The sequence below is a fragment of the Bubalus kerabau genome, chromosome 1 (assembly GCF_029407905.1).
Source record: "Bubalus kerabau isolate K-KA32 ecotype Philippines breed swamp buffalo chromosome 1, PCC_UOA_SB_1v2, whole genome shotgun sequence".
Lineage (NCBI taxonomy): Eukaryota > Metazoa > Chordata > Mammalia > Artiodactyla > Bovidae > Bubalus > Bubalus kerabau.
In genome coordinates this window covers 214,931,968-214,946,543 of record NC_073624.1, presented here as the reverse complement: position 1 = coordinate 214,946,543, position 14,576 = coordinate 214,931,968, and the positions used below count along the sequence as shown (strand labels likewise).

Below are 14,576 nucleotides of genomic sequence, written 5' to 3'. Positions count from 1 at the left end.
GAAGTAAGAACAGTGAGGGATGACAGAAAAGGAAAGATAGGGACGAGGGTAGAGAAACCGATGATTAGAGGGATGTGGGGGAGGGAGGACTTGCTTTTGAAGATAGGAGAAAGTAAAATGGATTCAAGCACTGGTGCAATCCTGGAGACAGAGGGGGATGAAGAAAAAATAGATACTCCTGTGCTGTGGGGTGTGGGCTGGAAAGAGATCCCGGTGCGGGGCAGGAAGGGGAGGACATGAGAGGAAAGGGCAGAGAATGGGTCCAGAGGGCACTAGTGGGCAAGGGTTCTGGTCTGAGGAACAGAGGATGAGGTCTGCTAAGAGAAGGGGGCGTCCTGCGGGAGTAGGGGCAAGGGTGGGAACAGGTGGTGGAAGGAGAGCCCAGAATGCTGCTACCTAATGCTTTCATCAAGGCTGGCTGGCAGGCACCTTGGGGTGCTCACCCACTCACTGCTATAAGATCTTTGCTGGTTGGCAGAGTGGCTCCTACTGGGTGAGGCTCTGCCCAGCATGTGCCCTTTGCACAGGCACAAGGCACTGGCAGTAAGCTACTGCCACAGGGCAGGAGTGAGGAAGCAGGGGACAGTGGAGAAGGAACTGAGCAGGGAGAACAGGGGGCTTGGAGATCTGGGGCTACTGATCGGAAGCAGGTGGAGCGGGTGAGAGGGCTTGAGTGGGTGGAGCGGGTAACGGGGTGGAAAAGTCCCAGAGTTGCAAGCCATGTGGTTGAGAAGCTAGAGGCTGGAGGCTACAGCTGCCCACTCGGCTTTAGTAGGAGGTCAAAGAGACACAACTCAGGCACTGAAGATAGTAATGGTGTGTGACAACCGACAAGGAAACATGTGGAGCGTGGGGGAGGCAGGGCCAAGTCTCCGGGTGAGAGCTACGGACGGGGAAGCCGGGGGGAGTTCCTACACGTCCATCCTCTGGGGCCAGCATCTGAGAGCCACTCCTGCCCTCTTGACTCTTCTCAGGCCAGGTAAAACCTTTAATAAACTCCTGGTAATCAGGTCCAGAGCCACAGGCAGTGAGTGAGGCCCCGTGCAGCCCACACTGCCAGCCCGGTTGCTAGGGGACACCAGCCAGTGTTTGTCAGGTTGATCGCTGCTCATCAGTGCTGCAATTTTTTTTTCCTGTCAGCTGCGAACAACTCTGAGAGGATGCAGTAGCCAGGCCTTCCTGTGTTGCCTGCCAGGGCCGAGGCCTAAGGCTGAAATGTGAGGAAAGCACATCGTCTAGGCTAAGCATAAAATGGGATTTCATGCTGATGGCACCATGACCCCGGCTCCTGCTTCTCTCAATAAAAGTCTTGCCTGGCCTTGGGAGGCAAATCAGTTGAGGAGGACCCAGGATTCCTGGCCCATAGCCCTGGGCCTGCCCTTTCAGTCCTCCCTGGAGCCCACCCTCCGAGCAGCCCATCAGCTAAGAGTCAGAACAGCAACAATAATCACCACTGACAAGGGAGGGTGGTGTGCTAAGCCCTGTCCCTGCCAAATTTCCCATGATTCAAGGTCAGCTAGACTCTTATTCCCATTTCACAGACGAGGAAACTGAAACCTGGAGAAGCAGAAAGTGAAACTCAGAAGGCACAGAGCTGGGCAGTGCTGGAACTGGATGCAAACCCAGGCTACCCACAGCCTCAGTCTCAACTCCTCCCCCAAATCCCCGATGGACCCAGTCCAAGCTGGCCTGGTGCCCAGTGACAGGCTGGATCCTCTTGACTGTTGGCACGGGGCCATGGTCAGAGATGGAGCCTGCTGGACAGGCCACCGACAGTCATGGGTCTTTGCAGAAAGCCTCCCCCGTGGCACAGTTCTCAGCCTGCTTCACTCACTCAAGTCACCAACGCATGGCTGTGAAAGGTTCTGAGGCTGGATCGGAGTGGGGGTCAACGGAGCTCGTGGCTGCCTAACTTCCTCTCCTCAGCCTGCCAGGGCTGTGTACTCAGCTGCTACCCTTCAGCCTGGCTTGGAGGCTGCTGGAGACTGCAAGGCTGGCCCTGTCTCCTCCTCCTGGGGGCAGCGTGGACTGACTCACACTGACAGTCCACAGCGTGGACTGACTCTGGGAGGGCTCTGTGCCCCAGCCAGAGAGGTCTGTGAGGTGGGGATCCCACAGCTGCCTCAGCATCCTAGCCGGTGACACCCTCAGCCCCTGGCCTCACCTGCACCAGCTGACAATGGGCTCGAGAGGCTGGGGGACTGAGGAGGGAGTACTTTTGCCCAGGAAGAGTACAGAAGAGAAAAGAAGCCAACAACTCTCTGACGAGCCCTTCCCCTCTTCAGGTCCAAATTCAGCTCAACTCTAGAAAACACATGTTCCTCCAAGGCTCTCTATAGCCCCACTGCTCATCAGGAATGGCATCACAAACTTCTCAGCTCCTTCTCCAGGATGAAGGTTCAATAGGTGGGCCTGTCCCCTGACCTGCCCACGCAGCCCAGCCAGGTCAGACACGTGTTGAGCAGCAGAGATCAGGGAGGTCAGACATGATGTGTCGTTTGGAAACAGGAGGGCTAAAAGCAGGGTCTGTGTACTGCAGACCCTGGGGGTGGCCTGAGGACAAGTGTGGAAGCAGCTTTGGTCTCAGAAGGATCTGTCCCTGAGGGCCCTGCCACATGGGGCAGGAGGCTGGGCTGCCCAGGAAGTGGTGACTGCAATGTAGGTGGCCTTGCTTTCTGTCCCGGTTGACACTGGGGACAGGTGATCATCTCCCTGCCCCCTACCTTCTGGTTGCAGGCTGGCTTTCAGGCAGTAAGCTTCCTCCCTCCCAAGGCAAAAGGGCCATTTCCATTTGACCAGGCCTCAGGGCAGAAGCATATAGGGGTGAAGGAAGGTAGAGAAGCTGGGTCCAGTTTCAGAGCCTCCACCTCATTGCCCCTTACCCCAGTACTCAGCAGATGCTGAGTAGCTCTAACCATTTTACAGCCTTGCCAACTGAGACACACCTGAGCAAAGTAGCTGCCTTAAGTCACACAAAGCCCCCAGAATGCTTCCACCCCTGCCGCTTCCTAATGTGGCCTGGGAGATGGTAGGCGTGTGTATGTGTGTGTGTGTGTGTCTGTCTGTCTGTCTGTCTGTCTGTAGAGGACACCCTGACATGACCCCTCATGCTCCAGAACTCTAAAAATGAATGTCCCAGAGAGGAGAGGAGAGGCCAGAACAGCACCTGGGGTTCGGAGCACTCGATCAGGGACCTGAAACACCCTGCTTTATGCTCAGGTTGCCTCCAACTCAGGGTTGGGACTCTATCTGGAGGAGCTTTAGCTGGAGGAGTTGGGGAGGGGTGTCAAAAAAGCCAAGTTTGAGGGCACACAACACAGAAGGCAGGACCCTCTCACCTGTTCTCTGGGAGGAGGAGGGATTAGAGGCTTTGGGGGGCCTCTGTGCTCTAAGAAAGCAACTCTCACTGGCCCCGGATCTCCACAGCCCGGCCTAAAACCATGAAGTCTGCACACCTGCCTTGTCTCATTCAGTCCCCAAAGCTGTGTGCCTGGACCAAGGCAAGATCGCCTGCCACCCGGCGCACAGCTGAGGGGTTCCGGCCAACCCACTCACTCCATCTGGGCCCCATGATGCCACCTCCAGGGTGAGTGTTTGGAATCTGCAGCCGCAGCAGGACAGTCCCTGCTTAAAGTCTTTCTGCAACTTCCACAAACACCGTGGTCCAGAAACACCCAGCCCCACAGGCTGTTGCTGGTTTCTAGCCCAGCCTCACGCCCTGGGCCTCTGCTCACATGGCTCCCTCAGTCCAGCACCCCAGGAGCTGCACTCACAGCTGTCTTCCCTGCTTTGGCAGCACATGCTGATTATACTGATTTAACTCTCTTGTGATGCCCCATGCCTCCCCGGCCTGACTCTAAGCAAAGCTCCTGTGTTGGGACCAGGCCGGGCCCACGGAGACAGCTAGGGGTCAGATGCCTAGATCCTCCCCCAGCTCTGGAGTCTCCCAGCTTCACAGTCGTGGCAGGCCCCCACCTTTGATCAGACCTGCAAAAGGGTTGGGACAAGAGGGACTTAAGAGAGCCCAGAGCTGGATCCTCCCCTGTTCTGCAAACTCTGTTACCCCAACCTGTCCAAGATCCGGAGGCCCTCACCGCCTTGGCCAGAGCTCACAGTTTGAAAGCTGGTGAGCCACAGCTGCTCCAGGGCAGCGAGGGAGGGGCGGAAAGGCCTGCTGGGACACCCACCAGGCAGGCGGGTGGGCGGGGAGCGGCAGGGGGACTCACTCTCTCCAGGTCCTGCCGCAGGTGCGTGAAGAGCTTCAGTCGGCGGTAGAGTACGTCCTGCTCCTGCTGGGCCAGGTTGTCCACCTCGTCTGTCTTGGGCGTCAGCAGCGGCTGGTTGGAGTTGGCTTTCCTCTTCAGCTTCCAGTACTGGTAGATGAAGTCGACCAGTGCCTCGGCCAGGTCCAGGCGCTCGGCCACCTCGGCTGGCTCTACCAGCTCATAGAAGTCTTCCTCCAGCTGTTGCAGCCGCTGCTTGCGAAGGGTCACCTTTTCCAGGTCCTCGCTAGCTGGGCTGGGCTCCACAGGCTCGGACGGAGCTTCACCCCGTGGGCCCCCATCACTGTGCTCCTGGCAGAACGACTTGAACTTGACCTCATCGTTGTCTGCTAAAATAGTCCTCATTTCCAGGCTGTGGTCAAAGGCGCATGTGACGTGGAATGCTGTGACGCAGGAAGGCATGGAACACTGGAGGGAGACGAAGGGCAGCATGAGGTATGAAGGGAGCCCCGGTGGGAGGGAAGAAGGATGGGGGGGCATCCCTCAGGGTGACACTAGCAAGGCAGCATGCTGGTGAGACCCTAAACAAAATGGCTTCCAACATCCTGCAGGGTGTCGGGGGGAGCCATGGAAGAGGGCAGGGGAGCTTTGGGGGAGCTGAAAAGGAAATGGGGTACAGCATCATAACCCCTAGGGAAATCAAGTTAGGTGACTGACAGCCTCTCTGGGGATGAGCTGCATTTCCGTGTGGACAAATGACTTTGGAATCTGAGACATCAAGAGAGAGAGGCTGTTGATGGGTCTCTGCCTCCTCTACTCCTGCAGCGGTCTCTAAGATGGGGAGTTGTGCCCCTCCTTTGTCCTCTGGGAAGCGGGGCTGGAGTTGGGCCCCTTCCTTCCTCTCTTGTCCAAGCAAGTATGGCCAACTCACGGCCTTAGTTGCCTGAGATGATGGCTGCGGGCAGCTGACAAGTGTTTCAGCGACAACCCACCGAAATATTAGTGGGGCCCTTTATGCCGCACTCACAAGCCATTCTGCGAATCTTACAAACGGTAGAGGCACGTCCAGTATTTGCAGTGACCACTGTTCCTGGAGACATGAGAGAAAGAAAGGCTGACCCTTCCACCTCCCAGCCTATAGACCAGGAGCATCAGTATCACACAAGAACTTGCTAGAAATAGGCAAATTCTCAGCCCCACCTCCGATCTATAGATTCAGAACCTCTGGGGGGTAGGAACAGCAGACTGTGTTTTAACAAGTCCTCTGGGTCATACTGAGGCACCCTAGAACTTGGGAGCGGTTACTGTTAACAAACTAGCATAGCCCTGCCCTGTGTAGGGAGAGCCAGTCAGCTTAGCTGAAAGTAAAGTTTAATTCCTACTCCTCTCACATGTCCAGCTGATACTGGATGGAAGGTCAACATCCTTATGAAGCCCAGAGAAACTTGCTGTTGGGAAAGCCAGAGTCCCTGGTACTGTAATGGGGTGGCGAGCCTGGCTCCCCAGGCCTTTACCCCATGCCCAGTGATACTATGGATGGAGGGAGGTCTGAAGACGGGGAGCTGACTGTGGTCCCCATTGCAGGCCCAACAGTGGCTGTGCCTGCAGCCCTGTGGGGCAGGCGGAGGGTGGTGGCAGTGGCCTGCTGTACAGGCTGTCCCGAACACGCCCCGTGGCGTGGCTGTGGCAGGCTCCTGAGTGAGCTCCCAGGCAGCAGCGCAGTGAGGGGGCCGTGTACCTGGATGCACGTGCCCGTGCACTCCTTGCAGAGGCTGCAGGACAGAGCCCAGCGGCTGGCTGGGATATGCGAGATCTTGGTGATGGGCTCCATCTTCTCAGGGCACCCGATGCTGACCTGGGCAGGACACAGGGAGCTGCGTCAGGCCTCTCAGCCTTAGCTGGCCTCCAGGGCTTACCCAAAGAGAGGACTGTCTGCTGAAACCAGAGGGTGGGCAGACAGGGCAGTGGGAGAGTCCCAAGTCCTATCTCATGTCCCAAGTGGACCACTGAACAAGCGTTGGTGTGTGCTCTCCGGTGGCTATGCTTAAACAGTGACTGGGAGCGCATACATCAGTGTGTGTGTAGCTGACTGAGTGTATGAGTGCCCGTGACCGTGTGGGTCTCAAGACAGAGATGCTTCCATGTGCAGGTGAGTATGTGTGCAAGGTCCCCTTCTCTTTTGTACCTCAGGCCTTTGTTAACAGCATCTTCAGAGTTATTAGAACTGGTACTCATTTTACTTATGTTTCTGGGTGCATCTATAGGTCCCCACAGCAGAATCTCTTCCTAGGGACTTCCAGGGCTTTCCTGGCCAAGGGGGATGTGCCTTTGTTCAGCCCCTCCCAGGGGGACAGGCCTATAACCACTCCCATCTCCTGGGCACAGCCCACCCCTCAGCCCCAGAGGCAGCGCCCATGCCTGAGGATTGGAAAAGGGTCCCTGTCCAGAGATCCTGAACCAAAGAACCCCATAGGTAGGTCCTGGTTGCTTCTCTGTGTCTCTGCTGTGCCTCGGTCAGGATATACTCAGAGGTCGTCCCAACCTTCAAGATGCTGATGTGGGAGCAAGTGACTGCTGCTGACATAACCACTAAGATCACAGAAACCTGCGAGGTGGGACCCAGCAAGGACTTTCAGACTGCAAGCCCAGGAAAGGGAGGGGCCACCTGCTGACTGGGCCACCTGGCTTGCTTCTGGGCACAGGCAGCATTGGAGTGGGGCCTCATTCTGGCTCAGGGCACACAGCAGGGGAAGGGCTGAAACGTCAACGAATGTCAGCATTTCACACATCAAATAAGATGGGAGCCCAAGGCCTCTGCTAACTCACTGTGGGCCCAGCTCGTCACGCACGGCCCCTCCCCTCCATCCCAGCCACAGTCTTACTACCCAGTTTTAACCAAGCTCCCCATCTGATTTCCTTTTGGGTCATTTGGCTCACTTTTAAACAAGTGCTTGACTTTGCTTGGGACCACTGTCTAGATCTGGGTAAACCTACAACCTGCTCTCCCCTAGAATCAGCTGCTTGACTTCTGTCCAGCTCGCACACCTTCCATCTGGATCCCCAGTGGCTCAAAATCCCATTTTCCCATGTAAACCACCACCGAGTTCTGCCTAAGTCCAAGGGTAAAGTTCCCTGTGGGCTGCTGCCTGAATTCTTCCCAGGCTGGACATCTGAGATCTACCATTTCATGTAGCCCATCACCTTCTTTTCCCAGTGCTCTGCCATCTGGGCTCTGAGCTCTGTTCAGACCCACTTCCCCATGGCTGGGCCCCAGGGCCACCCCAACCCCACCTCTGCCCACCTCAGGAATCCACAGGGCACAGCTGACGTGCACCCACTTGGTCCCACTTCTAGTGGGCTTCAAGGCTCCTCCTCGCTTCGGGCAGAGCAGGCACTTCGGCTGGACACCCAGAGCACATGTCCGGCACAGCCAGCTGCCCGTGGGCACCTTGAGGATCCCATAGCATGCCTGGGGAGAGAGCAGGGAGGACACAGGTCAGAGGCAATGGCCAAGGTGCGTCTGCAACGTGCATTCAGCTGCAAACAGTCCTAGCCCCAGCCCATACTGGGAGCTACAGAGTGACACTGCTACTCAGCCCCACCAAAGACCTCCTGAGGGTCTGTAATGCAAAGGCTCCAAGGAAGCTGTGTGCAGGCACTGTGCACTGAAATTTCACCGTTTCACAGTCCTCTGTGAAAGGGCTCAGCTCTGCCCTCTGCTGGGAGGACAGTCACTTCAGCAGAGGTTTCTAATCCGGGATGGATTTCAGGGGCATCCATGAACTCCCTTAAACTGAATACAAATTTGGGTATGTATGCTGCCCTCAGACAAGGCCCAGAACTTTTGTCTTGTTTCACAGGGATCTGTGGTCAGGGATCCTTCTCGTCATGCCTAGGGATTATGGACCTAAGAGCTGCTGGGTGTAAGGAATGTGAACAGGGTAAATGGGGAAAGTGGTGTACCACCTACCCACCTGCCACCCAGAAGCCCCTCTGAGCTCCCCGGGCACTATTCCAGCAAAAGTGGGTGAGGGAAGGCCTCAAAGTCAGGGCTAGAGTGGGTCCACTGAGTTCTAGTCAGTTTTTCTACATCTTCCATGAACTAGGTCCAGAGATGTCCCAGACCTACAGCCTTGGGGCTCAAGATCAACAGGGTAACCTAGTCAGGCCGTACCTGGCTCATAATACTAAAAATGTTAACAAATACGAACAGCCCTTACTGTACGGTTCTAACCAAATGACTCAGAGTAAGGAACTTAATCCTCAAAACGACTTACTTTTATTTATACTTGAGGAAACAGCAGCTCAGAGAGGTCAAGAAACCGACCCCAGATCACACAGCTTGCAAAGGGCAGAGCCATGATTTGAAACCAGGTGGCCTGGCTCCAGGCTGTGCTCTCCATCACTACACTGTGTAAGTTGAGGAGCAGAGGAGGACAGGGTAGGACGGTCCGTGGGCAGAGTCTGAGGGAGGCTGGCGGCAAAGGACAGGAAGACCATCCAATAGGCATTACTCAAGTCTGGCTGAGGGGGCTAAACCCTGGCACCATGGGCACTCGCGCCCTTCCCTTCTCCCCACTTGCCCTCCTTAGGGGCCTGTGCCCACAGCGCTGCTACGCCCCCACAGCCAGGATGAGCGGTCAGGCAGGCGCCTGCCAGCATCACACGGCAGTGGCCGTGGGGGCTGCCCACCTGGTGCACGCAGACGTTGCATTTGTCGCAGAAGACCATCTCGTTGCCATCTTCGCCCTCGGGAGAGCGGCACACGTCACAGACGACATCCTCGTCGTACTCGATGCCTAGCCCCTCCTGCGTCTCGATGGCCCGCGCCATGTTCTGGTGGCACAGCGTCTCCAGCTCCTCCAGCACGCGCTCGAGCGTCAGTTCGTCCAGCTCCGGCTTCTCTGTGAGGACGGCAGGGCGGGGGTCAGAGCCCAGCCTCTCGGGGCAGTGTAAGGAGCATTTCTACCTGCACACTGAGTTTACTGTCTCCGGCCCCCAGTTCCATCGTCTGAAAACCGACTGGGTTGGACCATGCAAAGGCCCGGAGGCCTGGTATGGTGCTATGACTTCAGACCCTGCTTATAACCACACACACACGCTTGTGTACACACAGATGCTATGGGGGTGTCTGTGTCTGGAATGCAGCCGCCACCATGGGGAACCCACTGCCTGAGCTGTGTGTATGGGGGGCACCTGAGAAGGTGGCTGAATCCAGCAGAGCTGGCCTTTCCTGGGACATGGTGGGCCTTCAGCCAGAAGGCCCATACCAGCTGACCGCAGCCCCATGTGTCACACTGGACTTCTAGGTGCTCACTCACTCTTCATGTAACGGTCAGACTTACTAAGTGTGTGGGTGCACGCTCAGTCATATAATACTCCCCCAAACCCTGTAAAAGACATGCTATTACTGCCTCCATCTGACAACTACAGAAACTGAACCAGTCATCAGTAACATAGCAGGGACTTTCCCCCAGATCTGTGCAGTGCCAAAGCCCAGCAATGGCCACTGCCGTTCTGAGAGTGAGGATGGTTTGGAAGAAAACCCTGTGTGGCCTGCCCCTATCCCATTCTCACCTGGCAGGTCACCTACCCATCTCCTTGAGCTCCGAGTTGATGAGTTCCAGCCAGTAGGCATCAATCTCGTCCAAGTCATAGCGGCTGCCCCCTGGCCAATCAGGCTGGGAGCCCTCACCAAGTTCAGAGCCACTAGGGGAAACCTGGGTAGGGGGGCCTTCCAACGGCGGAAGAATCCTAGGAATTCAAGAGAAGATATGAGGGGAGGGTGCCCTCAGCCTGCTACTCTTGCTGATCTGAGGGCCACCCCCAGGGAGTTGGCCAGCCTGGATGAGAGGCTAGCAGGAGAGTGAGGTGTGAGACTTTGATGCCAAGCAGAGCCTACCTCCTTCCAGTCCCTCCTCCCATCTGCCCACCCTGCAGAGGCTGTAGGAGGCCATTCCCTTTGCCATCCTGGGCAATGCCCAGAGCCAGTCACTTTGGCACAAGTTGGATAGAGCCGGCTGGCCCCCAGGTCCTTCCGCATGCCCTTTCAAAGCTGGGGAAAGGCCCCCAGAAGCCCCAGCCCCTCCTCCACCAGTAGTCTCAGGGGACCTGAGGCCAGGGCTCCTCTGGGGTGAAGAGGATGCACCTGCTATAGTCCCAGAGTCACACTTCAAGTCAGCCCTCTCTCAGGCCATGGCTCTGCCTTGGAGGCAGCTTGCAAGGGTCCTGGCTACAGGGCAAGGTCTCCAAGCCCAGCTCCGCCACTTAATGTATGACTCTGGGTAAGCCACTTAGCTCCTCTGCGCCCCAGAAAATGGACCGATGATAACAGCACCTAGCTTCCACAGTGGGCATGAGGATTAAATGGATGAACACGTGTGGAGCTCTTAGAACTGTGTGTGGCATGTAGTAAGTGCTATACTCGAGTGAGCATGTATTTTAAGACCTCTGGATATCACTTTGCTCCTTCTGAAATGGAATATGAGGGTTTTCTGCCTTGGGAGGGCACAGCTTCCTCTCTTGGCTCAGCTGTGTGCTGCCCCTCAGTTCCTAGTGCCAGTTCAGAATGCCAGCTCTTCCCACCCCCTACCAGTTGCCATGGTTATTTCTGTGGAGCCTGGCCTCCATCTGGCCGGCCCTGCCAGGGCTGCGAGGCCCCTTACTTGCCTGAGAGGCCTCTTGGGGTCGAAGGCAGGGCTGCCAGGGGCTGTGACTCAGCGCAGACTGGGGAGGGGAAGGCAGAGACATGGCACAGCTATGGGGAGGGCACTGGTGCTTCAGGAAGAGCCCCAGGTGTTGGCAAGGGGGCAGGTAGGATGAAGGGCGGGGGTGCAGAATGGCCTCCAGGCAGGAGGGAGGCCCAGAGGAGACTGAGGGAGGCAAGGATACAAGGGAGGGGGCTTACAGTCACCTTCTGCCACACAAGATGCCCAGATTAAGGAAGGTCCTAGGCAACAATAATCACGTGATGCCCACCCCCAACCCCTAGACCATTTCAACTAGAAGCAATAGTATTTGCTTTGCAGGACTCTGAGTCCTACAAAGTTCTGCCTTTCCTTGGGAGGCTCTTATTTAAATTAACACATTCTTTCAAAAACACTGTAATTTTGCCATGACTCTGCTTTGTTTGTGTCCCCGGCATATGCTCAGCTGGGGTTTGGGATAGCCTGAGAGCCCACCACCTGATGGCATAACTACCCACACTGTGTGCTCAGGATATACCTGGCCAGACCTCTTGGGGCCAAGATCACATTCCTTTCTCTGGGAAGCTGGGGTTAAAGGGCTATCAACAGAAAAGGCATTTCCTGTGCTTTCTGGGGTGCTCATCTTCACCTGTCTGGCCTCCTCTGGCTCTGACTATAGAGGAAGCTCTCCTAACAAGGGTGGTTTGACGTCACCCCAGTCAAGGCCTCAGTCTTGGCTGCAGCCAGAAGAACCGAGGTCAGCGGGGAGGAGATGGGTGGCTGGGCTGGGATCTGGGGGAGGAGGCAGGGGCGGGTGGGGGTGGGGTTATGGGAGGCTCTCACTCCAGAAGACCAGATAGAAAACAGAGGCTGGTTTTGCCCTGGGCTGTCTCTTCTGGCCACCCCGAAGAACAGTGCAGGCACTCCTTCAGTTCATGATCTGACAGTGAAAGGTTCTCATTATCCAGAGAAGTTTAGGACCATGAGGCAGGTAGACCTGCTCAAGGGCCAGGGAGGACTGGGTAAGAAGAGAGGGATGGAGGGGACTAGGGAGGCAGTGGGGGAGGGCAGAGTCAGCAAGCCAGGGTGACTGGGGCACGAGGCTCTCTCTGGGCCACACAGAGGCAGCCCAGGGCCTGTTCCTGTGGCCTGTGACTTCCTGGCCCAGCCCACAAGGCCCTGGCGGTCATGCAGGGAATTCCCCTGAATTTCCCAACTTCCTCCTCTATAAAATGGGGACAGCAGTGTGACTTTTAGAGAGCTGATATGATAATTAGATGAGAAGATGAACTTAAGGCTCAGCACAGCAAGTTCTCAGGAACAGAGCTCCTGTAACACTTCTGACCACAGCGCCTGCTGTGTTGGCTTCCAGGTGAGAGCTGTGCAGGGAAAGGTGGCCCGGCAGGTGGAGGTGCCAGGCTGCAAGGAGAAAGGGAGAGATGGGGCCCAGAGATATCTCTGTGGGAGCATCCCTGCCCTTCCAGTCTTATGCTCTCCAAAGAGCAGGGATTGGCCAGGAGTGCCTGGCTCTTGTCAGCCTAGCCCTACGTATATGTGGGGAATGTACCTAGTGGGGCCAGAGCTGTCTGAACACATGCTTCCGTCGTGATGTCAACAGATAAGACACCAACTGAAGCCAAGTTACTTGTGTGGCGGCATCTACAATTAATTACCCAGGCCAGCAGATGTTTCCGGAACCACCTGACATTGACATGGAGGACAGAGGACAAACCGCTGGGCTAAGCCTAATCAGGACTCGCCCTTCTCCGCCCAGCTGGTGGCCTACCCCTCTGCCTTGTTACCCTGGGCCCTTGGCATGTGAATTCTCAACTTATCCTCACCACTACACTATCAGGCATATATTGTTATTAGATCAATTTTATGGAGAAGGAAACAGGTTCAAAGAGGTCAGTTACAGTTCTTTGGTCTGTAGAGCGGATGGGATGAAGCTGGCTGGGAGACTGACCCACGTTTTTGGCCCTGGGCAGAGGACATGTAGAATAAAGTCTTTCTCCAAACTCCACATATACTCTGATCTAGAGAGGCCTGGGGCATCCCTGATTCTCAGAGGGCCAAAGATAAGAGCCCTTGTGAGCCCAGGACAATAAGCACTGCCCAATACCCAATCCTCACTGGGCACCAAGTGAGGCTTAGTGTGTGCTTCACCTCTGTAATCCCATGCCCAGCACAGGCCTGGCACCAGGCAGGCACTGGGTGTCTGTGAGCCCATCATAGGTGTGGCTGCCAAGGAAGCATCAGTGCCAATGTCAAGGGAGGTGACAGCTGAAATCTTTGCCCTAGGCCCTGGCAAAATGGACCTAAGCGAGAGCCCCGGGGCTGCCAAGGCTGGGAATGGACTGTCAATTAACACAAATCTGCCCAGCCCAGGCAGGCTGGTGTGGGGGGGGAAGGGAGGCCAGGGCAGCAGCCCCTATAGCCCAAGACACGACTTGGAGGGTTTCCCAGGGTGCAGGAAGAAGCACTTGGCTGAATTCTGTCACTGGAAGCAAGGCCCATGGCCACGAGGCCACCTCCTTACATGAGCACAGGAGTCTCTCTGACCTACAAGACCACAAGGCTCCCGAGCCCAGAGAGGACTCAGCCCTGATCCAATCCTGATCCTAGGAGGCAGCGGGCCCTCCTCAGAATATGATCATACCAACCGTTTTGTGGATATCTGGTGTGTGCCTGGCACTGGATTTCTTGCTCCCAAGAACTCCTCAAAAAGGTTTTAAGAAGCCAAGAGCATGGTTTGTCCCTATTTTAAGGACTAGTTAGAGGTCTGGAGATATCCCCAAGAAGATCTTCTGGCGGGACCCAGTTTGGAACAACATCAAGCTACTGTCGGCCAGTTTTCACTGCGTGTTCGTGTGGGCCAGGTCCCGTGTCCAGGGCCTTCCACGCATCATTTCTCTACATCGACCACCGCCTACGGCAGGTGCTGTTGTTATCATTCCCATTTTATAGATGAGGAAACTGATGCCCAGGGAGATTACATTCCCTGCCCAAGGTCCCACTGAACTTGAGAGGCAATTTGAACCCAGGCTGTCTGGCTCCAGAGCTGAGCCCAAGCTCAAAACCTTGGCCTCAGAGGTAAAACTGCAGTATTTCTGGAACACGGCAATGTTTTTTTAAGAACAAAAGAAACTAAGAATAGAGACAGACTAGAAAGGAATCGCTTGACCCGTCCTAGCCTCCCCTTCCTACGGCCCCCTGGCCTGGGCTGCCCGGCTCACCTCACCACAGGCTCTGGAATGGCCTCTGCCCCGGCGGGCACCTGCACACCTTTCTCCCATTCTTGTCGCCATGGGTCTGCCAAGATATAGTAGTCATCTGGGCTGAGCTGGTATGAGTCTGGGATCTTCATGGCTGTGATCAAGTCTGTCCGGAAAACCTGTGGGCAGACAAGGTGGAGAGAGAATGGTTTCAGATCGTCTCCAGGTGATCTGCTTCACAGGCCAGGGCAGGAAAAGGCAAATGCTGAAAGCCCACTCACTCAAAAATGAGAATATGACACAAAAGCAGTAACTACAATAACCCATCTTCTCTGAACCCAGCAGAGCACTTTGCACACCAATCTCCAATAAATGTTGAATTGAATTTACATGCTCTGATCTGCTCAAGGACAGGGTCTGAGTGATGGATAGGAGTGGACCTTAGAGGGAAA

The 14,576-nt window shown here is 55.8% G+C and overlaps 1 protein-coding gene across 11 annotated transcripts in view; it reads right to left on the bottom strand.

Annotated features, from left to right (window-relative positions):
* JADE2 (jade family PHD finger 2) overlaps positions 1-14,576 on the bottom strand; it is a 51,402-nt gene that overhangs the window by 13,387 nt on the left and 23,439 nt on the right. For 8 of the 11 annotated variants that reach the window (XR_008704476.1, XM_055553914.1, XM_055553895.1 and 5 more), the window contains 7 exons: positions 14,146-14,303; positions 9,817-9,977; positions 8,916-9,127; positions 7,525-7,692; positions 5,962-6,078; positions 5,251-5,313; positions 4,227-4,691 (listed from right to left, as the gene is read on the bottom strand). Coding sequence is in view for 10 of the 11 variants with exons in the window: in XM_055553914.1 (XP_055409889.1) it covers positions 4,227-4,691; positions 5,251-5,313; positions 5,962-6,078; positions 7,525-7,692; positions 8,916-9,127; positions 9,817-9,977; positions 14,146-14,303 (1,344 nt within the window). In the remaining variant the exon portion in view is untranslated. The remainder of the gene's footprint in view (positions 1-4,226; positions 4,692-5,250; positions 5,314-5,961; positions 6,079-7,524; positions 7,693-8,915; positions 9,128-9,816; positions 9,978-14,145; positions 14,304-14,576) is intronic. The other 3 variants (XM_055553940.1, XM_055553869.1, XM_055553932.1) reach the window with 2 other exon arrangements.